Source organism: Strix uralensis, chromosome Z, assembly GCF_047716275.1.
Source record: "Strix uralensis isolate ZFMK-TIS-50842 chromosome Z, bStrUra1, whole genome shotgun sequence".
NCBI lineage: Eukaryota > Metazoa > Chordata > Aves > Strigiformes > Strigidae > Strix > Strix uralensis.
The window spans coordinates 11,430,824-11,458,028 of NC_134012.1; the positions used below are offsets into that span (position 1 = coordinate 11,430,824).

At 37.6% G+C, this 27,205-nt stretch overlaps 1 protein-coding gene across 5 annotated transcripts in view; it reads left to right on the forward strand.

Annotated features, from left to right (window-relative positions):
- The window catches only part of KIF2A (kinesin family member 2A), a 58,362-nt gene that overhangs the window by 15,996 nt on the left and 15,161 nt on the right, over positions 1-27,205 (forward strand). For 3 of the 5 annotated variants that reach the window (XM_074857192.1, XM_074857193.1, XM_074857195.1), the window contains exons 2-14: positions 5,804-5,898; positions 7,202-7,321; positions 7,764-7,818; positions 9,822-9,944; positions 10,520-10,620; positions 12,963-13,058; positions 13,855-13,909; positions 17,768-17,930; positions 21,294-21,384; positions 21,532-21,595; positions 22,018-22,109; positions 22,351-22,493; positions 23,220-23,424. In XM_074857192.1, the coding sequence (XP_074713293.1) occupies positions 5,804-5,898; positions 7,202-7,321; positions 7,764-7,818; positions 9,822-9,944; positions 10,520-10,620; positions 12,963-13,058; positions 13,855-13,909; positions 17,768-17,930; positions 21,294-21,384; positions 21,532-21,595; positions 22,018-22,109; positions 22,351-22,493; positions 23,220-23,424 (1,403 nt within the window). The remainder of the gene's footprint in view (positions 1-5,803; positions 5,899-7,201; positions 7,322-7,763; positions 7,819-9,821; positions 9,945-10,519; positions 10,621-12,962; positions 13,059-13,854; positions 13,910-17,767; positions 17,931-21,293; positions 21,385-21,531; positions 21,596-22,017; positions 22,110-22,350; positions 22,494-23,219; positions 23,425-27,205) is intronic. The other 2 variants (XM_074857194.1, XM_074857196.1) reach the window with 1 other exon arrangement.

Sequence of the window (27,205 nt, forward strand, 5' to 3'; positions counted from 1 at the left end):
GACTGTCAGTAGGATCTGTGAACTTCGTTTTTTCTAAAGCTCTATGTTTGATTGGTTTCTGCACAGAAATTAGATACCCATCTTAGTTGGGGGTTTTTCCGAGTTTGGTAGCTGTCTAGATGGGTACAAGAGTATTTTAAGTTGGATTTTAATTCAAAGCTGAAATATATAGGCAGATATGGGAAACTTGATTTGATACTACTTTATGTTCTCAAAAACTCTGTTACATTGTAGAGGTTTACAGAGATCACGAAATGTGGTTGTAACATGCTTCTCATTTGAAGGACTTGGGTATTGGTGTGATAATTTAGAGAATAAAACAAAATGAGTTGGTAGCCAGGGATAATTCACAAAAATAAATATTAAAATTTATCTTTACATATTAAAAAATAATTTTAATTAAAAACTTGCTTTAGAAAGATGGCAGGTACTGTGTATGTTTAATGACCCATTTGACAGTGTGATAACACTCTTAACTAAGATAACAGACAAGACAATAAGGAGGACTGTTGAAACCAAAATAAATCTTTATGATTAAGTAAACCAAAACTAAAATGTAACTGTGGTACATACAAAGAAAATGAAAGGCCACTTGTTTGTGGATAAATGAAACTTTGAAACAAAATAACATCAAGCTTGTTTAACGTTGTGGAGAAAGAAACATCTGTCACTAGTAACTGCTGTTTTTTCCTTGGGGGATTAGCAGCAGGACTGTCTGTGTAGTGCAGGGAGGACCATGATAAGTGCTGGTCGCCTGAAGAGGGATGTCAACACAGTTGATGGTGCTGGAGACAACGAGCCTGGAATTATCTTTTTCTTTGGAATTTTCCTTGAAATTTGGTATAGGCATTGTTCGGTAAATAGAGGATTATTTTTCACCTCCCCGAGCAATGTGAGAGCAGGAAAGCCTTTGCACCAGAGTCGCCAGGATTGGAGCCTGTAGCGCAGGAGAAAATTTTCTGGACCACGATAAAGCTGGTATATGATACTTCTGGATTTGCAGCCTCATGTTTCTCCTAAACATACTTTTTTTTTGTCTATGTGACTTGGGGTTTGTATTATTTTTAAAAGAGAGTGAAGAAGAGTCTACTTTTCGCAATTTTAATTTTTGAATATCAAGTGGCAGAGGGTGCAGGTCCCTCATGAATGTGATTAGGAAAATCATGGCTATTTCACAAATGCCTCTCATAATCCTTTAAGGGATGGATAGCTTCTGTTATGTTGGTTATCCTCAGCAAGACTCTGTAGCAGATGTTAAGTTGTAGTATAGTTTGCATTCATCTATGAAACCTCTACTGTTGATGCACTTAGAAAAGCCAAGTGCTCAGCTGATGGACCACTTCCTGAGATAAAATAACACTCCTAAAGGAGTGGCAAATTCAGAGGATGTAACATAAGCTGTGAGTTTCCTTTACTGAATGTTGAGTCCGTTAGCATTGCCATAGCCTGGTCCTGCTAAAAATCATTGCCTGGGTTTGAGCTGACAGGGCTTAAACTGTATGATGATCATAGCATAACACTGCTGGGCAGGGTCCTGCTACTGCTTTTGGGGATGGAATGAGAGGGTCATAGTGGAAATGACGAACCTTTCTAAACCCAGAGCCTGTGTGTAAATTTTTAATTATTATGGCTCAAAGATACTTCTAAGACGTCACAAAACTTTTGCATGAGATGTACGAGTACAGTGTTTCGGGGCGAGTGCACTTCAATTATGTGGAAGGGTGAGGAAGGCTGTGGTCTTCTCCCAGCCTTACTTCTTGAGTCACTTGGGAGAGCACAAAGGGGTTTGAGTCACGTATCAGCCAGTGCTGTACCCAGACTGTAATTTAGAAAGCACCGACCCATCTTTAATCTGATAACTTATGTTTCTGAAAAGTATTAGGAAGATGAAAAGGTCATGGTTTTAGTACTGTGATCACTGCTTCGAAATTGTGGTGGTTTGGAGAAGTTTTGCAGGTAGAAAATGTTCGGGTTGCTTAGAAGTATGTATCTAAGTACAGCTTGGTATTTGCGATCAGCTGGCACTGCTACCTAGGTTGAGGGTTAATTAAAATGCTTGGTTTATTCCTGGTTATTTGCTTTTACTGCTGATTCCTGAACCTTTTTCTACACCAACCCTAAGAACTCCTACGATAGAGAGGCTTTATCTGATATTTCTGCAGATGTTTATACTTGCTTTCTTCTGTTTGCCAAATGTTCGTCAGATGACTAGGAAGAGAGGGAATGGTGAGCTGATGTTATTTACTTGTATTGATTAGGGTGAGAATATTATAAGGTGTATTTAAAGTATTTGTAAAGTGTTGGCTTCATGTATGTTTGTGTTGTATTGCTGTATTTGCAGCAGTATTTTCTGCATGGTCTAGTCAGTAGGAGATAAGCCAGATGCCACATGCTGTATGGCAGAATATATTTACACAAATAATAGCCTTTTCAAACAACTTCTCCATTAGTTTTGAGCCCTATAGCAATGTAATGACTTCCCAGAAAAAGTTTTGCCTGTGATGTGAATTCTAATCATGTGAGGAGAGGCCAAGTGAAGAGCCGCTGTATCAGCACTGTGTCTCTACCTTCTTTTGTTGTTGAGATGTATGTGAAGGTAATCTTTCCTGAATCAGTTGTACCTTTTTGTTTGTCATAATGCACATTTGTGTTTACATGGACATGTTTACATTTCAGATTTTGATACCAACGCTAGAAAGTGCACCAGAAAGGAGGGACATTGCTTTTAACCACTCTGCAGATTGATTTGGCTCTTATGCTTTAGCATTTGCAGCTTGGTCTTGCTTTATATGCTAGACGAGGTTTATGCCAGCCTAATTGGTTGCTGGCATTCCTGAATTTCACAGCTGCTGTATTCAGCTGTGTACTAGAAAAATATAATGGAATACTGTTTGCGGAGAGCAAGAGGCAATTGTAAAGATGTAAATGTGCTTTCTGGCACTTCAATAACATGTAAACTTTTAGTAACACAAAGAATTTTTAGGAACAAATTGTATGGGTATACTGCCAGTTTAAACATTATAGTATACATTTTCTATTTAAGTTGAGAATATTTGGAAGATGGACGTAAGTGGAGTTTTTTTCAGTATTTTTTTTTTTTATTCAGCCCTGACTTTCTTGGCCAGGGAACAGATGAAATCTGGCACAGAGATGGAAGATTTATTGTGATTCTTTTGTTATGGCATGCTGGCTTACTGTGTTTGTGAGAGTGTTCAGTATTTTCTATTCATTCACCAACCTGCTTTGATCTCCTTTCACTTGTTATGGCAAAGATTAAAACTTTAAAAGTTATTATTCTTTCTCTGTCAAGAGTAATAGAACACAGGAGCAGGTAATAGGACTTAGATGATGGCTCTGTGACTAATACAGTGTCACAGGTTTCAGCTGTGAATAGTGCTCTTCAAAATTTATAAAATTTGGTAACATACTAAACATTGTTATAGTATTGTATAGAATATGTTTCACTAAACTTAGGTTTTTTCATGTATCATTTTTCTCTTGATTGTGGATTGACAGCTGGGCCAAGCCTTAAAGCAGTAGCAGAAGATTATGCCAACATAAGATTGAGGAGTCTTCCAGTTCCCACAGTTTTTGTGTCCTTGTGGTCCCAGCATGCTCTTTGTAGAAGTGGCAGGAGTGGCACTGCTAAAGGAAGACAGTGGCTTCTGTTGCTAATTTGCTGATGGACCAGATAGCTAGTTGAAATAGTTTTACCACAGGGTGTTCTTGCACAAAATTAAGTCCCTAGAGGTTATTAAATGCAGAGAAATTAATGAAGGGGTGTACTGAGGACCTTGTGCAAAAAAAACTTGTGCAAAAACACTTGTCCAATGAAATAAGGTGTAAGATACATTGTGCTCTATGAGTCTGCTTCAGCCCTGCCACCAGCAGAATTTGGGCAAGGTCCTGAGGGCAGAACACATGCCTGCTCAATGTCCTTTGTCTGAGGGGAAAGGGTGCAGAGGGGAGGGCACGGCGGTAGTCCCTGCCCGTGCAGTGCCTCGGTGGGGAATGAAGGCCAGACAGTCCCTGCAGAGCACACAGCTGGGGCGCCTGGGAGAATAGTGAGCAGGAGGCACAAATGGAAGGGCTTGTTCAAGCCAAAACACAAGTCAGGGAAATAAAAACCAGTGAATGCTAGAGGAAAGGAACCAAGTGAAGCAAAGGGAGAGGCTTTTTTTTTTTTTATTTTAAAAAGTAAAAAAAAAAAAACCACCCTACTTGACCTGTAGTGGTGGAGTGAATCTTAGGCTTTGGGCAAGGACAAGCACAGAGGTTATAAATGCATATGTAATGTACATTGCCAGTGTTGCAGATGTGAAAACAGTGCTGTCCAGGGATGCAGGCTGCTCTGTGAGTGCCCCGAGCTCTATGCTTTGCCTGAATTTCAGTTAGTCTCTTCCTCTGCACATTTCCCTAGAGTACACAGATTTGCTGTTACCTTCCATGACGCTTCCCTGTAGTCTCTCTTCTTGCCTAATTTCAACTAGGTGTGTATGCGTTTGTTACTTGCAGTGTTACTTGCACAGTGTACTTTGTTACTTGCACTGTTAGGTGAGATAATTTGTGATATCAGTCAAGGTTTTTCTTCTTTTCTGTCCCTCAGCAAGCCCTAGGAGGCTTAGAATGTATAGAAACAGTAACTTTGGAAAACTGTCAAATTAGGACTGAAATGGCTAAAAGAAGTCTGAAACCATCAACAGAGGGGAAAACTGAGTGGATTTGGGGGCCTGGGAGCTTTAGGAAAGGAGAAGGGAAGGTGCAAGGTGGAGGAGACCCAGACCAGAGCAGATTCGTAAGGACCATGTGGTGTTTCAACCCGAGTGGGTGCCAGGCAGCAGCACATCCACGGGCTGCTCATGGTTGCTCCTGCCTTGGGAGCTGCACGTGGCCCTTGGGCAGGTGGAGCAAGAGATTGCTTGTTAGTGCTATGACTTGTTAAAGGAGGGTGTTAGAGAAGCAATTGCATTGGACTCGTGTTTTCTTGGTACTCTTAGGGCAAAACACAGATGTGAAATCAATGTGACACCTGGGTGTTGATCCTTTTGTGTTGGTGCATGGCTGCTCTGCTCTTCCAGTTGCTCCTTGCTACTGTGTATTGGAAATAGGACATAAAAAAACTGTGGTACACTACATGTTTAAGAAGAAAAATCCTTTTTCCTGCTGAAAGTTTACTAGTTTTATTGTACTTTATGGGGGCTTGCTGGCTTTGGGTCTTTCACTGGAGAAGTCAAAGCAACGGCACCTTAACTCTTCAGCTCATCAGTCAGTGTAAGCAGCTGTTTTTAAAATGATGATTTGTATTATTGTTGCAGGCAGTTTAATTTTAGTTGAATTACCAACTGATTGGATGCCTATAAGAAATGGGTATCAGAATACAATTTCAGAGGCCTTCACTCCTGTGTTGGGACATAAAATGTATCAGCCTAGAAGGCGACAAACAAGCCTTTGTGAAGCACACCTTAGGAGACTTTACCACCTATGGGAGACTTGTGGTATTGGAGTTTTCTCCTCTCAAGATAAGAGAGTCTAAGTGGTGTGGCTTTCACATGGTGTTTTGTTTACTTACCACTCAATTATCTGTTCACTGAGCTTTTCACATGTATGCCAGCTGTCCATTAGAGCCTCCACTGGTGAATCAGGTCTGAGCTGCTTTCCAGGAATCATCTTCTTATCACCTCAATTTTATTTTTTTAACCCTCTTCTTCCTGCCTCTCTCTGCATATCTCAATGCAGGAGTGAAAATAACCACTGGAAAATTTTCCCACCAGTTAATAAAGGATCATTTGTGTTTGCTTTCTAGGTCGAATTCACCAAGCTATGGTAACATCCCTGAACGAAGATAATGAAAGTGTAACTGTTGAATGGATTGAAAATGGAGATACTAAAGGCAAAGAGGTAAACTTAATTATTTTAAAACTTTTATCTTTTTAAAAAATATGTAATCTACATTAATGTTACTTTGGAATTTGCACTGGAAACAAAAAGAAGATATAAATCTTAATTTACTTGATGATTCTTTGGTTACAGCCTGTTTCGCATGGGAGCTGTTGGGCAAATGCTGGTTTCTGTTATATTAGATTTGACTTGCTGATCTCTGTGTCATAGCTTTTAAATAGTTCTTTTCATCTGTCGATTTTGAACCAGATTACAAAGGCTGACCTTGTTATCCTCTTTTTACAAGTAGAAAAATCAAATTTTTGAGACGGAGAATGACTTGCAGTTCAGACAGGAAACTAGTGGGAGAGCTAGATTAGAAATCTTTTTGTGTTTGTATTATTGAAGAATTGAAACGCTAGTTTGTTTGCTTATTTATTGCTGGCAATAACTTTCCAGCCTTGCTTTCTTTGAGAAACTCTGTCTTTGTGTGTAACACTTTGCTGTTCCTTCTTGTTTAAATTTTGGACCATGTTAGCCAGTTTCAGCTGAGATTTAGAGAAGCATCTCAAAAATAATTACACTTCACTGGTTTTGTGAAAGCACAGGAAAAAAAAAGAAAAAAAAAAAAAAAAAAACCCAAACCCTGTGAAAAAGGCCTTGTGACCTCATTGGCTGAGCTCATCCCTGTGGACATGCAGAATCCATATAGGAGTGAGGTCTTTGAAAGGTCCAGCCAGGGGAAATGGCAGTCAATAGAGACAAAAGCTGTTTAAGATTTTTAGGAAAACAAGTTTCAATAGATCTGAAGCCAGCTATTTTACATTTTACAGCATTTTGAATGAGGAACACTTAGAAGAAGAAAAATAGCATGATAAATTTAACTGGTTTCAACTTTGCTTTTATTTTTTGGGTGGTTATAATTTGTCTGTTTCTCTTGCACTGTCTGGGAAATTTCAAATAATTGAGATCTCTTTATTTTTATGTTACAGAATGTCTTTCATATTTTGCAGTGATTGTCAAATTACCACAGTAACACTAACTACTTCTGTTTTCATTTAATCACTTGGCAAAATTATGAATATCTATTGGTCATTTTTAATTCATCCCTTTTCTGAAGAGTCTGTTTTCAACTCCTACAAAGACCAAAGCTTATGCTGTTTTTAGTGAACATAAACCAAGATAATTTAGATTTTAGAATTAACAAATTGTGGGGTAAAACCACTAAGTGTATTTACTGTTTATTCTCAAACATAACAGGCTAAGGGGAGAGGGTAAATATTGTTTTAAGACTCATAAATGCGTTTTATATTCTCTTACACAGATTGATTTGGAGAGCATATTTTCACTTAACCCAGATCTTGCACCTGATGAAGATATTGAACCTAGTCCAGAAACACCACCACCACCTACTCCATCAGCCAAAGTAAACAAAATTGTGAAGGTTGGTAATAGCTATGCAACGTGTTCATGTTAAGCTTGCAGTACTGCTATACATGTTGTTATGCTTGAATTTTTAACTTTAGCTTTTGTGTCTGTGGAGCTATTTGATAACTGTGTTCCTTTCTTTTTCCTACGGTGAGTAGGGGTTTCTAAAAATTTTTTAAGAACAGGTTAAGCAGAGAAGGAGTTGGGAACTAATATTTATGTAACTAAATATATCTCAAGGGAAAACAGAGAAAAGGTTTTGGAGGTTGTTTTGAAACAGTGTGTATAATTCAAGTAGTCTTCACCCTAGGCTCTTCAGGGAGGGATTTGGCAGCAATCGCCTTTTTGTATTGCTGATGGTGTGTTATTTTCATTCACTGGAAAGAAGTAGGGGTGGGGCTGCAGTTTAGGTTTTCAATAATATGGTAATCAAATAACAGAGATTTCTTTCCTTATAGAGTCGACGATCTACAGCAGCTGTTAAGAATGATGTCCCTGCCAGAGATAACAGAGGTAAATGTTATCTCTTTCCATTTCAAGGAAGTAAAAAACATGGGAACATTTTAACCTCCTGTTCATCTAACATTCCTTAATAGTTCTGCATTTCTCAGTCAGTATGTATGCATGTGACATGTAAAAGACATACTAGTACACCATTCCTAGAATTAGTTCTATGTATGTTTAGGAATCAATACTATACAAATAGTATTTATATGCAAGTTTAGGCAATATAGCATTAGGAAAGTTAAGCTGAATGAACTGAAGGTACAAAAAATTGAAGTTAATTATGCTACATTAAACCATGTGTGGACTTTTCCAAGTAAAAGCATCCTCAATTTGCTTCAGCTTAATTGAGTGTTTCAATATACACTAAGTAGTGCACTTAAATTTCTTAGACTTTCAGTTTTTTAACTTAGTTTTGTAACAGTCTGTGTGTAAACACTCATTGAAAGAGTACTTAAGCCCTATGGGTTATTTCTCACTCTACAGTTAACAGCGAAAAATGTACAAAAAATGCTGAAATACCACAGGAGGATAGTTGAAAAGCATGTATTGGATGAATAGAGATGTAATGCATCTATAACATGGGAAAGAATAGTTACTGCTTATTGTTTCATTTTCTCTCCTGTGTTAAATTTAACTAACTTGTACTGATAATGGTGATGATTCTTCTTGCAAACATTAATCTATCGTCATTAATGCAGACTAGATTCTAGTCCATCTGTTTAAACTTGAAAAACAAGTGGGCTTGTGTATCTTTGCAAGTACTCTTCAGGCTCTTCTGGTGGATGATTGGGACCACTTTTGCCTTTCTGCCATTTGCCTCTGGGGGTGTTAAACAAATTGAAAATCTCATGAGGAGAGGATAATTTTTTTTTAAACTAATATGGTTTAAATTTGAGCCATCTTACTGATGGGCTCTCCTCACATCCATACATGCTGTTGGTTCTAGTTAATGGTCTGTTTGATATGGAATAACCCTGTTACTTGTATTTTGCATCTTACTATTCACAGCCTAAGTATTTGTTCTTTGTTGGCCTTGTAATTCAGCTTTTCTCAGCACACTGTCTTATTTCCTGTAGTCCATTTGTGCTATAAACTAGATCTCCTATCATATTTGGAATGATCTGGGCATTTGTCTTGTCTGTCCCGTTCAATACCTGTTTACATAGCTGTCTCCATGTTGCACGGTGAGCTGGCCTTTCATTTGGAGTGTCATCTCTGGTTGATAATCAAAGCTGATACCTTCACTTTCATACTCTTCTGGTAGACTGTGTTAGGAGCGTGTGCAGGAAATGGGCCAGCTGAAGCAGAGCTGCTTGAAGCAACTCTTTGAAAAAACAGTTTAAAGCATTCAGCTCTACCAGAGCTGCTTGCATCTCACCAATCCCACTGCATTCACTGGGAACAGACGTCACTGCATCTTCGGAAATTGGATCATTAGCATGTATAGAATCAATGCATAAGTTTAGACATACTGATTGTATCTCTATCCCTTCCAGTATAGTGTCAACAAGGTTGTTTCTTCCACTCACAGATTGAGTTGCACTTTGCTGCCTTTCATTTGTATCCCTTTGCTTCTCCAGAGATTGTAGGCTCAATGGGATGGGACCATTTCATAACATCTAGAGAATGTGAAACAGCAGGGCTTCTTTTCTTACTTGTTTTTTGGGTATAATCACAAAAGAAATAAAATTTCAGCACTTTTAAGCTTCAGGACTGCATATCTCCCAAGTACACGCTTCATTCTGTACACATAATAAGTTGTACTAATTCTTCAGTAGACTGTTTAAAAATATGCGCATGCAGCACCAGTACTTAATGATGTTGTGTTGGTGTATAACACTGGGAAAGAAAAGGCTTCATACCAAATGTCTTTAATGATAGACTTCCTACAGTACATTCTTGTGTCTGGAAAGGGACCTCATTTTATCTCATCATAACAAAGCATTTCAGAGTTACGTAGTAACGTTACTCTTCCACGTCCGGATGAACTTTGTGCTTTTCCTTTACAGTGGTTGGTTCTGCACGTGCGCGACCTACTCAGCTTCCCGAGCAGCCTTCCTCCTCTCAACAGAATGGTATTGTTTCAGATATATCTCCAGTTCAAGCTGCAAAAAAGGAATTTGGACCCCCTTGTATGTAAAACATGTATCAAGGATTCATCCATTCTGGGCGTTACATGTACATTCTCTTGGATTATGTTGTCCATAAATGACAAATGGTCTACATGCGCAGTTGTTTGTGGGCTTCCTTGAGGAGCTTTTTCAGAGTTGTGGCTAAACAAATGTTCACTTTCATCTTACTTGTGCTAGTATTTGAAATTAGTTTTTCCTTTATCATTTTCTAACCATGGCAGTGTGGTTTGGTTTTGTGTTTTTTTGTTTGGTTTTTTTTTTTTAATTTGCCTGGACTTTCTTTTAATTCAAACCAAGAGATCACATGTATCTGTCCAACTATTTTTTGAGGGTCATTGTCCTTATATTTTTGGTCATGTAATTATTGTCCCATTCCCATGACTTTTTCCTAATTCATTATTTTATGAATTTTAGAAATTAAATTGCCGTAATTATTCTGTACTAATACTGATTTGCTTGAAAAGGTAGTTGATGTAAATGCATTCTCATAAATTAATATAATCAATATGTTACAGTGTATATACTAAATCCGTGCAGCACTGAAAATATTTTAAAATTATATCATTTTCTTTAAGCACGTAGGAAATCTAACTGTGTAAAAGAGGTTGAAAAACTGCAAGAGAAACGTGAAAAAAGAAGGTTACAGCAGCAGGAACTTAGAGAAAAAAGAGCTCAGGTTAGTATTTTTAGCTCGAATGGAAAATGTATGTCAGCAAGAGAAGTTTGCAAAATCCTTGTGCTTTTGTCAGTCTTTAATAATTTTTATGAACTGTAATAATGTTGAAGTTAAATGTTTTCATCCTGTATACAAGTTTGATAAATATTTTGGTGGTTGGGTGTATTGCTTTCATAACTGTTACTTTAGACAGTGACAGTTTTCCCCCTCTTTTTCTTCCTACAGAAATAATAGTTTACAACTGCTTATCTTGCCATGTGTTCTTTAATGATCAAGTACTGATGATAGCTATTTCTTAGGAAAAATCAATTGTTGAAAATAATCAAACTTCTGGCTTTTAGATAGGTCTGTTATTCTAGAGGAGATATTACAACATTATGATAAATTGTTCTTTATGATCTTTGATGCTTTGTAGGAGATCTGTTTGAGGCTCAAGTTTGAACATTATTTTTTTTTTCTTTAAATCAATCTATGTATTTATAATTTAGCTATGCATCATGCAAGCAGCTTGACAACAAGTTGTTAGAAATTTGTATGAAAGAAATTAAGTTGTTAATCCTGTGAGAAAAATCTCTTAATATTAAATGACTTTCTGTCACAGTGGTGTAAAAGCTTTTCCAAACTAGTAGTGTAATCTTGTTGGCAGCCCTGTGTGTATGTGTTAGTCTCTAAAGAGAGTCCACTACTGACATGACAAGTACCAGCACCAAGTAAATAATTCAGGCAATTTTCTTTATGGTTTAATGATGTTTTCAAGTTGACCTAAAATCAGCTATGTTTAATTCATGTTCTCTAATTTCCATCGATCTACACAAACACAAAACATTAATATGCTTTTATGTGTGAGGAACGACCTTTTTTTGGCTTTATATATTAAAATACTGCGATGTGGTACTACACCTAAAATTTTCTTTTTATCACTTATGTGAAGACTCCCTTTGCATCTGAGTCTTAAACTTCTATTTGAGTAAGCTGTGTTTGTCTTAGTGACCTGTATGTAGCTGTGTCTCATGTTGGTTTGTGTATTCTGTTGTCATTCTTGTGAAATGCAGCAATAATTAGCTAAGCACTGTCTTCTAGTGGGCAAGATCTTTAAAAAGGCTTTGAAGAATATTATGCAAACACTTTTTCCACAATAAGTGGTACTCCTTTCTGAATGTTAGAAGGAAATATTTCACCAGGTATATATTTTGTGTGGACCTACTGTCAGCAGTTTTTAGTTCACTGTAGGCAGGGTGAACACCACCAAGGTACAGTCAACTTCTGATTACCAGGACACAGTTTTGGCTGTGTCACAGGTGCAGAGACATGAGCTGGCTCCCTTTCAGCTTGTTAACCCCAGTGCGGTGCTTTCTGAGAGTGCCTATGCTGTTTCCACAACCAGCTGTGATCCAGAAGGAGTTTTACATCATCTGGGGGTATCTATGCAAAACTTAGTAAGATCTGAGTACCAGAGATGGCTATGTATGGCATCAAGAGCAATGAAATGGTGTGAAAACTGACAGCTGCAGGGACAAGTGGCAGGAAGGACGTTGACGTTTGACATTTGACCGATTCTGCAGAGAACCATGAGACTTAAGCTTAGCAAGGCTTGGAGGGGCTCCATGCATGGCCACTTATGTGTCCATTCACTCTGGGACTGATAGCTCCAGGTTTAGGGACAGGAGGTCTTCTGAGCCTGGATGTAGCCTGCTGTGTATCCTTGAGATTGCTTCTGCTTTTTCGGGGAGGGGTGGATGGGTGGTCTAGGAGCATTAGAAGAGTTTCCATGGCATCCAAGTAACTGAAGGAGTTAACTCAGGACCAGTAGTAGGATCAAGCTCCTTCAGCCATCTTGGATCCAGTAGGGTTGTGTTTAGAGTAGCTGGGGTGCCTGTCCTGTCCTCTGCAGTGTGTGTTGTACCTGTGTGATGGAGCATATCCATTTGTCCGTTCAACTGCCTTATCTCAGATTAAGAAGCATTGACTGTGTATGTTATCTGGTGTTCTGCAGCCGTTTGAAGGTGTTTCTTTGGTGTGAAGATTCTGGCAAAGAAGGGAGTAATTTCTCTTTCTTGAGTAGACTGTTAATGAGTCCTCAATTAAAAAGTGTTTTCTATTACATGCCAACCAAAACCATGAAATAGGAAGCATATAATTGTTTTGCTTTATGATCAGTAAATTAGCTACATCAGAATGGGAAAAGGCATTAAGCTTGCATTTGAGACATATCTGGCATTTTGGAGGAAAAATACGGTTTCAGTTAATGTGCATTTTTCTTATCAATAAATACAGAAGATACTGAAGTTAGTCCATTTCAGGAAAACATGTATATTAGAAATTCTACTTGTTTACTTCCCTAGGATGTTGATGCTACAAACCCAAATTATGAAATTATGTGTATGATAAGAGATTTCAGGGGAAGTTTGGATTATAGACCACTGACAACTGCAGATCCTGTAAGTACCACAGCAACATGGAAATTTTTTATCCTTCTGTATTTTTGCTATATGTTTTCAATTTTTTCAATGTATACTTCTGTCTGTAAACATGAAAAATAAGTACTTTAATATATATTAGTATTCATTATATCATGGGGTTATTTTTTTCAGTAATTGGATGATACTGAAATTAGTAGGTATTGAAAGTCCTAGGTTATGAAATCATTAATTATATTATGTCACTTAAATATCTTTTTAGTATTGAATAATACCAGTATGTACTAAGTAGTCACTCAGCCTCTGTATTGTAAATTCTCCTGGGATGCTAGGGGATGTGCACACAAAACCATTAAGATTCTCTGAAAAACCCTGTTGAGTGTAAAGATTAATATTTGATCTCTGAAGGTGATAAGGGCCTTTGGTTTGCAGGGAAGTCAGAGGAGCAGAATCCTTAAATGATGGCGGTTGTCAGATCTCTGTAGAAATCAGAGATTGTGACAATTTCTGTCAACAGCGTTTCTACCCTGTTAGAGCTGGATTTGCTTGCAGTATTCCAAGATGTACCTGGTTAGTCTACGGGATTATATCACTGTCTGCAAGGAGTTTTGTTAATGTATGGTTGGTTCTCCCTTTTAGGTTCTTGGCTATTGTGCAGACACAAGGGGCTTTTACACGTCCAGATGACTTGCTGTCTTGGAAATTTCTCTTTGTTTAAATGATTGGTTAATTAATTCAAGAACAGAACTAAAATAAAGTAAAATATTATATAACTGGAATTGGGGTATAGTTCACTGAAAGATTGTTTCCTTTGCAGATTGATGAGCACAGGATATGTGTTTGTGTACGAAAACGACCACTCAATAGAAAAGGTATGACTATCGAAGATTTTGCTGAATTTTTTCTCTGACAAGTTGCTTCTGATAGTAATATTATTTGTGTTAAAGATGTCTAGAAATACTGATCAAAGGTGAGACTGTTATACTAGACAATATGTGTGACAGACCCAGAAAATTCCTAGACTTGTCATAACCTGGATGAGGATGGGGAGAAAAGTAGTTTAAGTGTCACCATTTTATGCATTGGGAGCTGAGGTACAGAGAGACTGCAGTTTTTTTGCAAGGTCGTCTAGGATGTATTTAGTTGATCTAGAAATTAATTCTACTGTAACTTCTTCAGTATTCTTACATTGCGTTAGGATCACCATTCTTTTAAACTGTTCTTCAATTGATCTGAGCAGAGATCTACCCAGTGAAAACTTCCATTACACATTTTTTGTCCTGTATTTTTATATTTTCAAGTGGTCTTGAATCAGACATCAAGGTAGCAATTCAGATGACTAAACGCTGATGTCTTATGGCATGTCAGGTGCCCCGTGGCATCCTCACAGGGCTAGTGGATTACATACAAACTGGAGACTTGTATGCCCTGGAGCTGCTGCTCAGGGCTGGGCAAGATACCCTAGGGCCCATGAAATGCCACTTAAAAACCATTAGGTACTGAAATGACTCCCTAGTCACTTTTTTGTATGTGATTACTATTACAACTTTTTTTCTTACTGCCTGCTCATCAGACTGGAGTCTGTATTCAAAAAAAACCTTTAAGGTTTTCAACTCCAGTTGAATCCCAATCTTCCCTTGAAGTTCATTACTTTCAGCAGGAAATTAAGAGTGCAAATGCTTCTGGATTGCAGCCTGTCTGAATCCAGCACTTAAGTAAGCTGACTTTTGTTTTGAAAGATGTTTCTTTCCTTCTCTTTTTATTATATTTTGTTTAGGTAAAGGACTCAAAGAGCATAGCTCTGACTCTGAAACAACATGAGATACATTTCTTGTTTTTGTATTGTCAGAACTACCCACTGAGGATTATCTGGAGCATATCCAGAGGAAAATGGGAGAATTGTATGGGAAAGAGAATGGGAAAGAGAAAACATATGTTGATACCAATACATAGTTAGTTTTTTTCTTGTTTTTTTTCTTCCACATTGCTGCTTCCCCTACTTTATTATTTTTTAATTGTTACTTTTATTGTTCTCTTATTCCCCATATTTTTTTCTTTTGTTGATCTTGAAATGAATGCATAATCTAGATGTCAGTTAATTGAAACTATTTTGCACAACCTATTTTATAAGGTCATTCAACATACAAATCTGGTAGCAGTTGAATTTCTGTTTCAGTATTGGAGGTTATCTTTAATAAAATATGAAATAGAAGTCTGATACATCTGGGGGAAACGTCACCTTCTACCTGCGCTGAAGGTGGACAAAGTGAAATTACAGTAAATGAAAGCAAGTTGTCCTGGGGCATGAGTTGGGATTCAGAAGTAGAATTTGATTTTGTGAAAGTTGCATATCTTAGGTATTAGTGGTTTGGAGCTGTTTAAAAAAATAGTTCAGAGGTGTTCATAAGAAGATGAGTGTCTAAGTAAAAATGAGGTTGACACTAAATTTATTTTGCATTTTTAAGAATAACCTAAAGTAAAAAGGTATTAATGAAATAATCTATGCAGGGGATGAGCCACCGAGGTAGTCTAGTACCCACATGGTACAATCTTCTGAAAACACACACTTCATAAGAAACAGTATTTCCTAAGCCACATTTAAAATTGAAGAGTATAAAAGAATCAACGATATTAGTGTTTAGCCCCCTGAAAAGAAAAAATTAAATTAGTTTGTTCTGTCAGTCTCGCAAACACAGAACTATCACCAAAATCTTTAGGTGTTCTCAGCACCAATTGTTCTGTGGGTTGACTTTGCAGGAAGTAGGTGTTCAGATTGACATTTTAAGATGTTATTTCAGTGACATATAATTGATAAATGTATGGTGGGTTTCAGAGACAGTATTCCAAATTCTCATCAGCAAGGAGTACAGGTTGTCATAACAAATAGCTGGGAGCAGGTACATGTCTTATTCCAAACAATTGTTTAAGAAAAGTCAGCTTTTGACTACTTAAACTAAAAAAGCTTTTGCTGCACAGGGTTGACTGTCATACATCTCTCTTCATCACTGTTTCTTATTTCTTCTCTGTGATTACTGCAGAACACTTACCTTTTATTTTATTGCAGTGCAGTTGGAAAATTGATTATATAGTGACTTGAATGCATATTTCTGTTGGTGTGTAATGTCATGCAATGGTAACTATTGTACTGTTTGATCAGTATGTTAACTGATGAAAAGATTTCTATCTGGTTGTATAAAGCCACATCAAGTTCTTGAACTGCGTGCCTTAAGAAGTTTTACGTAGAAATGTAAGTAGGACACATTAGTGATCCTGACTGGACACACAAAAGATCTTTATTTTTGTGCATATCATGGATCGCTGGGTTCTCTGTTTTGCTGACTCATATCTAATACAACAATTAGCAGTAAATTGTAGTGCTGTGTAGTAATTATAACCTGGGATTTCACTGCTGAAATTGCATCTAGATGACTGCTGTGGTTTAACCCCAGCCAGCAACTAAGCACCATGCAGCCGCTCGCTCAGTACTCCCCCGTCCCAGTGGGATAGGGAGAAGAACTCAAAAAAGAATAAAACTTCTTGAGTTAGGAACAGTTTAATAAATAAAAAAATAATTTAAAAATATCCTAACAGTAATGAAAAGGAATATAATAAAAGAAGGAGAAAGAAAATAAAACCCAAGAAAAGACAAGTGTTGCACAGTGCAGTTGCTTACCACCTACAGTTCAATGCCTGAGCAGTGATGTGCCCCCCTGCCCACTCCCCCCAGTTCATGTACTGAGCATGACACTCTATGGTACAGAATATCCCTTTGGTTAGTTCAGGTCACCTGTCCTGGCCGTGGTCCCTCCCAGCTTCTTGTGCACCTGCTTGCTGGCCGAGCATGAGAAACTGAAACATCCTTAACTTAGGACAAACTCTACATAGCAACAGCTAAAACACCAGTGTGTTACCAGCATGATTCTCACACTAAATCCAAAACACAGCACTGTACCAGGAACTAGGAAGAAAATAAACTCTATCACAGCTGAAACCAGGACAATAGCTTTTGTTCATTCCTAGTGATAGGAAGGATCATTAGCTTTTTCAGCTTTTTCTGCTTACAAGGTAATTTTTAGTAAGGATTATAATTTAGATAAATGCTATATTAAAGATGTATACTTTAGGTTCCAGGAGGAATACACAAATGAAGAAGTCTGAGTAAATTAAAAGCAAAATTGAAAGCTGCGAACATTTGACTGTAATGTTAAGGATTTAGGGAAAATAAAAAGATAAAATTTTAAAATAAAGCTGATTATCATAAGGATATTAATTTCTTCATGTTTTCAAGTTTGACAGTCCAAGAAGTATAGGCCTTTCAGCATCCAGTTTCTCCATTAGAGATGTTATTTATGAAAACTCAACGGATATGGCAGTATTCTGTAAAACAGTATAGAAACCATGGGGAAAAAGAACTCAAATCCATGGAAAGTGTTATTACAGAATACATGACAAGCTACAATGCTAATGCTATAATTAATGATCTTAGTTTTCCTTATCAGCTTTGTACAACCTCTCATTTCTAGCAATTGGTAGTATAGGATGACTAGACTTCCAAAATGAAGTCTTTTACTTAGCAGATTACTATCTAGTCATCGGAAGCCCAGATCCATTGCAGTGTTGTTACTTGGAGGAGCTGTGTTATCTGAGATGTTATAAGAGTGTGAACAATGAAAAAATGTAAAAAATAATGATGTGTTGCTAGTTAAATATATATTTCACTTATTTTGTAGAAACTTTAATGAAAGACCTTGATGTAATAACAATTCCTAGTAAAGATGTTGTGATGGTACACGAACCAAAACAAAAGGTGGATTTAACAAGGTACCTAGAAAACCAAACTTTTCGTTTTGATTATGCCTTTGATGACACGGCTCCTAATGAAATGGTTTACAGGTATGTGTATATGCTTTATTTTTTTTTTAATGTTTTCTCTCATGTATCTCCTGTGTCAATACACGTGGGCTCACTTTGGTCATGGACTTTGTTCCTTTTCTCTCTGTTACTAGATAAGTATATGGCTACCTCAATTTTTTTTTTTGCCTGTTTACTTTTGTTTTAACATCCTGAATTCTTCACCTGCAATGTCATCTCCACCACCCTTGACCTTAGTCTTCCTCCAAGCCCTGCTGCTTTCCAGGCTCTAGTGTTTATTGCCTGCTTCCTCAGCTACTGAATATTTGAACAACTTCACGAGCTCTCCATTTGCCTCCGGGTTATTGTCTTACTAATTATTGTATGTGCGGCACCTGAGGAACCCGACTTATGGCTTCTGGTTTTCAGGAAACTTGGAAGAAAAGGACAGCCTAACCTCAAAGAGCTTGCAGTTTGAATATAAGATAATTAAGAGATGGAAACAAAGCAGGAGAGGGTGGGGAAATAGTACAAATAAGCAAGAGAGGTTATCTTGCTGTGTTGTTGAGATAACTGAGCTAGCTTGGCTGCTGGAAGCAATCTGCAATAACATGGAGGAGCATGGAGCTAAGTTACCTTGCTCAAAATGCTGAATCTTTCTGATTTAAAACCAACAGCAACAAAGACACACATCCATTTTCAGCCCCAAGGTATTTCAATCTCCATTTTCTCCTTTATTCTTCTGTTTCACTTCCACTTCCACAGCTGGAATAATTCACACAGCACTTTTAGAAACGTGTTTAGAAGTAGCTCTTTACCTTGTATAAGTCAATAAATGGAGTAGATACAGTGTCAGGCAAGGTTAGACACCATGACAGGTCATAATCTTGGTACACAGTCTAAATACTGTGAAGCTTTTTTCAGGGAGTATTGGTATTAGAAAATAATTTGATGAAGATAATGCTTCGAAAGTGCTTCCTGTAGCCTGAAGGAGTAGTGACAGAGAAATACCTGAATTCTTGTTTTTGATACCACTAGGAAGTGCAAGTTAGGATCGTGCCCTGATAGATGTTGGACGCCAACATCCTGTTGGTGGATAACAAAATTCATAGTAAAATAATTACTAAAAAGCCTTGAAAATTAAAATTTCTGTCTTATGCTTGATATAATTAGGAGGAGAAGTGTGACGAAAGGAAAATCTATAGGCTGTTAGTTTACGCTCACAAGACTTCTAAACAGCAAAGCTGTGCTCTTGGAGATTTCTGTCTCTAAAGACTGTCTACTGGTAGCATCTTGCCTTTCTTGATACTGAAGAGCTGCAGGAGAGCAATCTAGCTGGTGAAGTGTGCCTCTTGCAGTAGTTCTCCTCCCACTTAACAATCAGTTCTTCTAATCTCCCTCCTTCCTGTTACTGAGCTTTGTGAGTGTAGTGTTTAAATGTGAGGGGTATTTTTGGCATACAGTCTTGTCATATTTTTGTATTGAGTTTTCTGCAAACAATTTTTATTAGTTACATAATAGATTAATGGTAATACAGGAAAATCTTGAAAGATGATTGTACTTATACTGACATGGTAATTCTGTAGTCTGTGTAGCAGTACAGACTTTCTCCTTCTCCCTTATATGGCACAGTACTGATTATTACTTGAAGGGCAATCTGCTTCAAGGCCAACTGCAACAGCAGAAGTAAGAGCAAGATGGCTATCGTCATCTGCTCTCACCAGAACTTCAGGGTCACTGTGGGGAAAAAAAACAGTGTGGCAAGTTACTCCAGTTTTCTCTAATATGCTAAAATGACTCACTGTGTTTCTATACTGAAAAATGTTCTTCAGTTTGAGGGAGAAAAGTACATCATCATCATTATTATTATTGTTATTACTACTGCTATTATTAATACTATTATTATTATGCCTAAGCTGTATTTTAAGTATTTTTTAATCTGTGAGTCACAACATTGAGTTGCAAGTTTTTGTTAATATTAAAAAGCATGCACTGGTTTGAATGGGTGTGCCTTTTGAGTTTTAAAGGAGAATCAGAGTTTACGTTTCTGAAAGATCAAGATTGCAAATAAAGGTTCTAGTAAAGTTGGACTGTTCTGGCATGGTACCATCTGGAGTTGTATAATGCTTTATGAAAACCTTTCTATATACGTTTGTATTTTGCCTTACTTTAAAATAGATATATTAAATCCCTTTTTTATAAATCAGCAAAATAAGGCATTTCAAACTCAATTAAACAGAGATAATGCAGAGTGCTCCTTAGGTGGATGGACTTTGTGAAATTTTGTATTTTATATATGAAAAGAACAAACATCAAAATATGGGAATATCCTCTTGAGGACAAGGGAGCTATATGTTTAGAAACAACAAAAAGAAAGACTAAGGCTTATCAGGAATTGTCTGGTATGTTTTTGATGAAAATTCATGATTCAGTTAAACTTAGATTTTTGCATAACCCTTGGTTGCTGAATGGCTCAGTCTTGCCTGTATTATTTTTGTAAGTGATCTTGTGTTTGTTTGAAAGTAGAATGAAAGAAAGTTGTAACACCTCCGTGTTTGTGTAAACAATTGTTCCTGTTTCTGTCACTTAAAGGCACTTTATGTGTAAACACCTGGAAAAAGTTTCGAAAGAGAGATTTTTGCAGAGAGTCTCTTACCTCCATTGGTAACCCTCCATTAATTTACCCTTAGCTTTTGGAGCTTTTAATGAAATAATGGTGACAAGCAGCTGCAGTAGGAACAATAACTATGTTTTTTAAAATAAAAATTAATTCTCTAAAATAGAAAAATGATACTTTGGATAATATTTTTTTAACACATCAAGTAATACTTCAGGGATAACTAGATACTTCCGTTCTGAAGAGCTTGGGTATCCATTTTCTTGAGCCTTTTTTCAGTGTATGTATGTTCTCAAAATACTAATGTGCAGTGAGTGTTGTTTTGGCCATTTGTCTTCTAAATTTAATCTTGGAAGCTGATTTGGGGAGGGGAAAAAAACCAAACCCAAAACTATAGCAGAATTTTAGTATTGGCAAAACCTAAGTATTTATCTGCTCCACTGCTCTACTTTGATGTCTTCTAATTCTGTGTTCTTTAGGGAGCTCCATGTACTAAGCTGTGCTTTTCCCATTAAAACAAGGAAATTTTTTTCTTAGGGTTTAAAGGGCAATAATATTGCAAACTAAATGAAGGAAACTTTGTAGCTTTTCTGTGATTATTTGGATTGTTTTAATGCCTTAAAGCTGGTAGTCTCTTCAATTCAGCAATTAATGTAGAGATGTCCTTTGGCCTCTCAAAGTACAGGAGCAGTTTTGTCACTTCTGGCCTTAAAATTTATAGCAACCTTGTGGTAGTGGCAACTTAAAGTAGTTCAGTGTCTTAAGTACTGTTGTTTTTTGCATTTAAGGTTTACAGCTCGACCGTTAGTGGAGACCATATTTGAAAGGGGAATGGCCACTTGTTTTGCATATGGGCAAACAGGCAGTGGAAAAACCCATGTAAGTATTTCTTCTACATGTCAGCAATACACTTCTTCTTATGTATGATACACTTACATAAGTTTTAATAAGGAACAAATACAAAAGTTACAGTTCTGTGATTTTTATTGTGTATTTTTGACATTTTTTGTGGTTTTTTAAATTTAGACTATGGGTGGTGACTTTTCAGGAAAGAACCAGGATTGTTCTAAAGGAATATATGCACTTGCAGGTGAGACTTTATTGGTTTGTTGTCTTTTTGCAGACTAGTTGAGATCAATAAATTTTCTGCTCCCTGCCATACAAGCATCAGGGTCTACATATTTTGCATTACAGTGGAGCTTTGGTAACATCAAAAGTAGTTCCTAGATGTGTAGTCTTTGCATAGTAAAGTAAATGTATATATAGGTAACTTCAAAAAATGTAATAAACTTAATTAACCCTCTGTTATATTTATAATTTTGGGGTCTTTTGCATCTTTGGATGTAATGTGGCAGTTTAAACTGCAGTGTTTTAGACTTGGTTCACTGACCCTATCTGTTATACATGCAAAATACGAGAGATGCTGTAAAATAGACTGTTATGCATTAATGAGTCTTCATTAAATGCAGATACATAACGAGATTTCTTTTTATTATGGAAATGTGTTCACAGCTCGAGATGTCTTTTTAATGCTAAAGAAACCAAACTATAAGAAGTTAGAACTTCAAGTATATGCAACATTTTTTGAGATCTACAGTGGTAAGGTAAGTACCTGATCTTTCTCTGAGGAAGGGGGAATTTCTCTTTCACAAACAAGATTTTGAGCTTTGAGCTAGAAGAATTTTTTCCTCTTTGTACTAAAAGCTTTATTTCAAAGAATTCTTTACACTTCCCTTCCAATCCTGTTTTTCCATGGAATGCATTGCGTATTTTGATATGGGATTTGAAACAAAACTATCTTTTAAAGCTCCTCTTTAACTGTTCTGTTTTCCCCCCTTCCTTAAGGTTTTTGACTTGTTGAACAGGAAGACAAAATTAAGAGTGTTAGAAGATGGTAAACAGCAAGTCCAGGTGGTGGGACTACAGGAACGGGAAGTCAAATGTGTTGAAGATGTTCTTAAGCTTATTGAAATAGGCAACAGCTGCAGGTACCTCCCACAGCTTACAGCAGTTTTTCATTGTATATTAAAGAATCAGAACAAGATTTTTTGGGGGGGTCTTTTCATAGTGATGGCTTTTTAATAAGCAGTGGTTTTATTGACAATGTTGGTTGCAAGTAAGGAATCCACCTACCTTTTAAATAAAGATGTTTAGAGTTTCTCTGTCTCCTAGAGAGAGATAACTGATTTTTCTACAGGATGTGAACTGCATGCATTATGTAAGCAGTTTACTGACTTAAATTCACATCATTTGTAATCTGGAATACTGCCAGATTCTTCAGCTCTGAAAGGCCTTGATATGTAGTGACAGAGGTTAAGCATAAAATTATTTTTTTTTTTTAAGAATCCAGCTTCATTGTTTTTAAAATTAGCCTTGTGCATAGACTGCTGCCTGATCAGATAAAAATGCCATCAGCATTTTACATGTAATCTCTGATAATCTGAAGTCTTTGAAGATCTGATTATTCTTGCTTTTAGAAGGGAGGTAAAATTTTACTAATCTTCCATTTCTCCTTGAAGACATGGAAAAAGAGGTACATCCAATTATTAGGGTTGTATCTCTAGTGTTCACAAGAATGTTAGATATGCTGTCAACACATGTAAGAAAATGCAAGTCTCTGCCCTGCAAAAACTAATGTTCTGAGGGTAGTGTGTTTAACATGTATAGTCCTTTGCCTGTTCATATGTTCTTCTCTTCTCTGCTTTTGTTTAAAGGACATCTGGCCAGACATCTGCAAATGCACACTCATCTCGAAGCCATGCAGTGTTTCAGATTATTCTCAGAAGGAAGGGGAAATTGCATGGTAAATTTTCTCTGATTGATTTGGCTGGCAATGAAAGAGGAGCAGACACTTCCAGCGCAGACAGGCAGACACGACTGGAAGGTGCGGAAATTAACAAGAGCCTTTTAGCACTCAAGGTAACTGAAATTTTTCCATTGTCTTTGAGGAGGTGGAAGCCTTCTACACACAATAGCAATGACTATTAAAATGAGTGTTTTTGCAGGCTTTGCTTGTCTACATTGTCTTCTGATGTGACAGGTAAAATAAGGTATTGATTTTTCCTCTAAATGCCTGAAGGAACACTTGGTAACTACCAAGTAGAAACATTGCAGAAACATTGTGCTATCAACTTGCATGAATTTAAAAAAAACAAAACAAACGTCAACAAAAAGTTCTTAGTGGTTGAATTTTTGAGGACTTCTCTGATATATATCTAAAATGGGAGGACAGATGACTGACTTTGGTACTCAAGGTCTGAAATACTAACTGGAAATACTCTTACTGATCTCAGTATTTTTTTGTTTTCTAATAAAAAATAAAATTACTTTTATGACATTTATTTACTGCTTTTAATTCAGTAAAGCAACACAACAGCAACATATACAGAAAGAACTAACAGTAAAAAGTTGGAATCCATTTTTGACTACTCTGTAGCAAATTGTCTGATACAGTCACTTTACAGTTTGTCGTCGTTTTGGTGAGGATAGAGGTAATTCTTCTTCTTAGTAGTTAGAATAGTGCTGTGTTTTGGATTCAGTGTGGGATTTGTTATGAGAAGACTGTTGATAATACACTGATGTTTTCAGTTGTTGCTAAGAGATCAAGGACTTTCCAACTTCCCATGTCCTGCTGGTGTGCAGGTGTACAAGAATCTGGGAGGGAACAGAGCCAGAGCACCGGACCCAAATTGACAAATGGAATAATCCATGTCATACAACAATGTACTCAGAGGAGAGTGGGCCAGGAAGTTGGGGGTGGGGTCTCTTCTGGGATCTTCTCTCCTCCAGAACTGTTAGCCGGGAATGGCCTGGGCATCAGTAGGTGCGTGGTAAGCAATTGAATTGTGCATTGCTTGTTTGTGTATTCTATTATTACTATTATTACCATTATTATTTTAATTTTACTTCAGTTATTGAATTGTTTTCATCTCAACCTACGAGTCTCCTTACCTTTACCCCTCCAATCCTTTCTGCCACCCCCTGGGGCGGGGGAGGGTGAGCGAGCAGCTGAGTTGTGTTTGTCCGCCAGCCGGGTTTAAACCACGACACAGATTTTCATACATTAAGCCAGGACACATCAGGAGAGCTAAGAAATATTACTTAAATATTCATATGCCTTTTTTTTGTTTGTTTTATAACGCTCGGAAGGGATTCAGTCTAAACGGGAAAAGTAAGTTTTTGGTCTCAACTGGGCAAACTGTAGTTTTGAATGTCTCGGAACTTATCTCTGTTGTTGGTTAGTTTTGCTTGGGTTTACTACTCCACCAGCACTGTGGTTTTATATAAAGAATCTGAACCCCAAAATCACTGTGCTTACTTTTTCATTCTCTGTATAAACTTGAGAGGAGACTTTTATCTGTCTATAAGCAGATCTCACAAAACACCACAAAATTGTAATTTACAATGCATCATTACAGAATTGTATGTCATGTTGAAAAATTGCAAGCAACAGTTCCAAAACTGTGGCCTGTTTTGATTTATCATCAAAGTAAATAATGCAGGCAACATTGTGTTGACATTATCGTTTGTTTCGAAATGTAACTGAATAAAGCTGGTTTGTTCTTGGGGTTTTTTTTTTCCATATGCTTGTTGATTTTGTACTGCCTGGTGCCTTCAATGCAATCCTCATATGACATACTCAGTTCATTTTCATACAACTTGTCTTTTTAATTATAGTGAGAGGTTCTGCCTGCCGAACTAGTGGTTGTGATCTAAATTATATGGGTGTCCTGGTTTCAGCTGGGATAGAGTTAATTTTCTTCCTAGTAGCTGGTGTTTTGAATTTAGTGTGAGACTCATGTTGGTAACACACTGTTGTTTTAGCTGTTGCTGTGTAGAGTTTGTCCTAAGTTAGGGATGTTTCAGTTTCCCATGCTTGGCCAGCAAGCAGGTGCACAAGAAGCTGAGAGGGTGCATGGCCAGGACAGGTGACCCAAACTAGTCAAAGGGGTATTCTATACCACAGAACATCATGCTCAGTATAGAAACTGGGGGGAGTGGACTGGGGGAAGTGGATCACTGCTCGAGCATCGGTCAGCAAGTGATGAGAAATTGCATTGTGCAACACTTGGGTTTTTGGGGGTTTTATATTCTCTCTCTTTCTTATTATATTCCTTTCATTGCAATTATTAATAGTAATAAAAATACAGTAGTGTTATTATTGTATTTTATTTCATTTTAGTTATGGAGAAAGGGATGCCATTCAGAGGGACCTGGATGGGCTGGAGGGGTGGTCCCGTTCAAACCTCATAAAGGCTTCAACAAGGCCAAGTGCAAGGTCCTGCACCTGGGTCGGGGCAATCCCAAGCACAAATACAGGCTGAGTGATCCGTGGATTGAGAGCAGCCCTGTGGAGAAGGACTTGGGAGTAGTAGTGGATGGAAAACTGACTATGAGCCAGGAATGTGTACTCACAGCCCAGGAAGCCAACAGTATCCTGGGCTGCATCAAGAGAACTGTGGCCAGCAGGTCGAGGGAAGTGATTCTCCCCCTCCAATCCTCTCTTGTGAGACCCCACCTGCAGTGCTGTGTCCAGCTCTGGGGCCCCCAGCACAAGAAGGACATGGACCTGCTCAAGTGGGTCCAGAGGAGGCCACGAAGATGATGGTGGGGCTGGAGCACCTCCCCTATGAGGACAGGCTGAGAGAGTTGGGGTTGTTCAGCCTGGGGAAGAGAAGGCTCCAGGGAGACCTTAGAGCGGCCTTCCAGTACTTAAAGGGGGCTACAGGAAAGATGGGGAGGGACTCTTGATCAGGGAGTGTAGGGATAGGACAAGGGGTAATGGTTTTAAACTGACAGAGGGCAGATTCAGATATAGATAGATATAGATTCTTTCCTGTGAGGGTGGTGAGACACAGGAATAACTTGCCCGTAGAAGCTGTAGATGCCCCCTCCCTGGAAGTGTCCAAGGCCAGGTTGGACGGGGCTTTGAGCAACCTGGTCTAGTGGAAGGTGTCCCTGCCCATGGCAGGGGGGTTGGAACTAGATGATCTTTAAGGTCCCTTCCAGCTCAAACCATTCTATGGTTCTATGATTAAACTGTTCTTATCTCAACCCAGAGATTTTACTTTTTTCCAGTTCTTCTCCCCATTCTACTGGGGGGGGGTAGGAGTGAGCAAGCAGCTGTGTGGTGCTTAGCTTCTGGTTGGGATTAAGCCACGCAGTGGGGAAGGGGAAATAAAAATAGGTGTAGGTCTTGCAGAGGTGTAAACAGCAGTACAAGAAGCTACAAGTTTCTCAATGGTATGTTAGTTTTCCATTTTTCATTTATGCCCAAAAACATTACACAGCTTTTTCCATTTGTATTCAAGACCCTTGAAATTATTGTCAAGTTCAAATTAAACTCATATGTTTAGAGGACTGGTCTTCGGTGATAATCCAAGATTTGCTAATTGCATCTGTATATCAGTTCTGTCTGAACCCGTTCAGATTTTTGGTACAGAAAGTTATTTCTGTAATGTCTCTACATGGAAGTAGTGTTGTCATTTCATTACCTTGTTTTCTGAGCTGTGATGAAAAGCAAAAGTAGTTAAAAACTACATTAACTTAGAACCTGGCAGTGTCCTCCTATTTTTACTTAAAGAGATAATCCAATTCTAATTTTTCAGGAGTAAGCAAACTAAGAATCGTTATAGTAACTTAAAATATCTTAATTAAACTTGGTTGCCATATCAGTAATTGAACATACACATTTGTTACT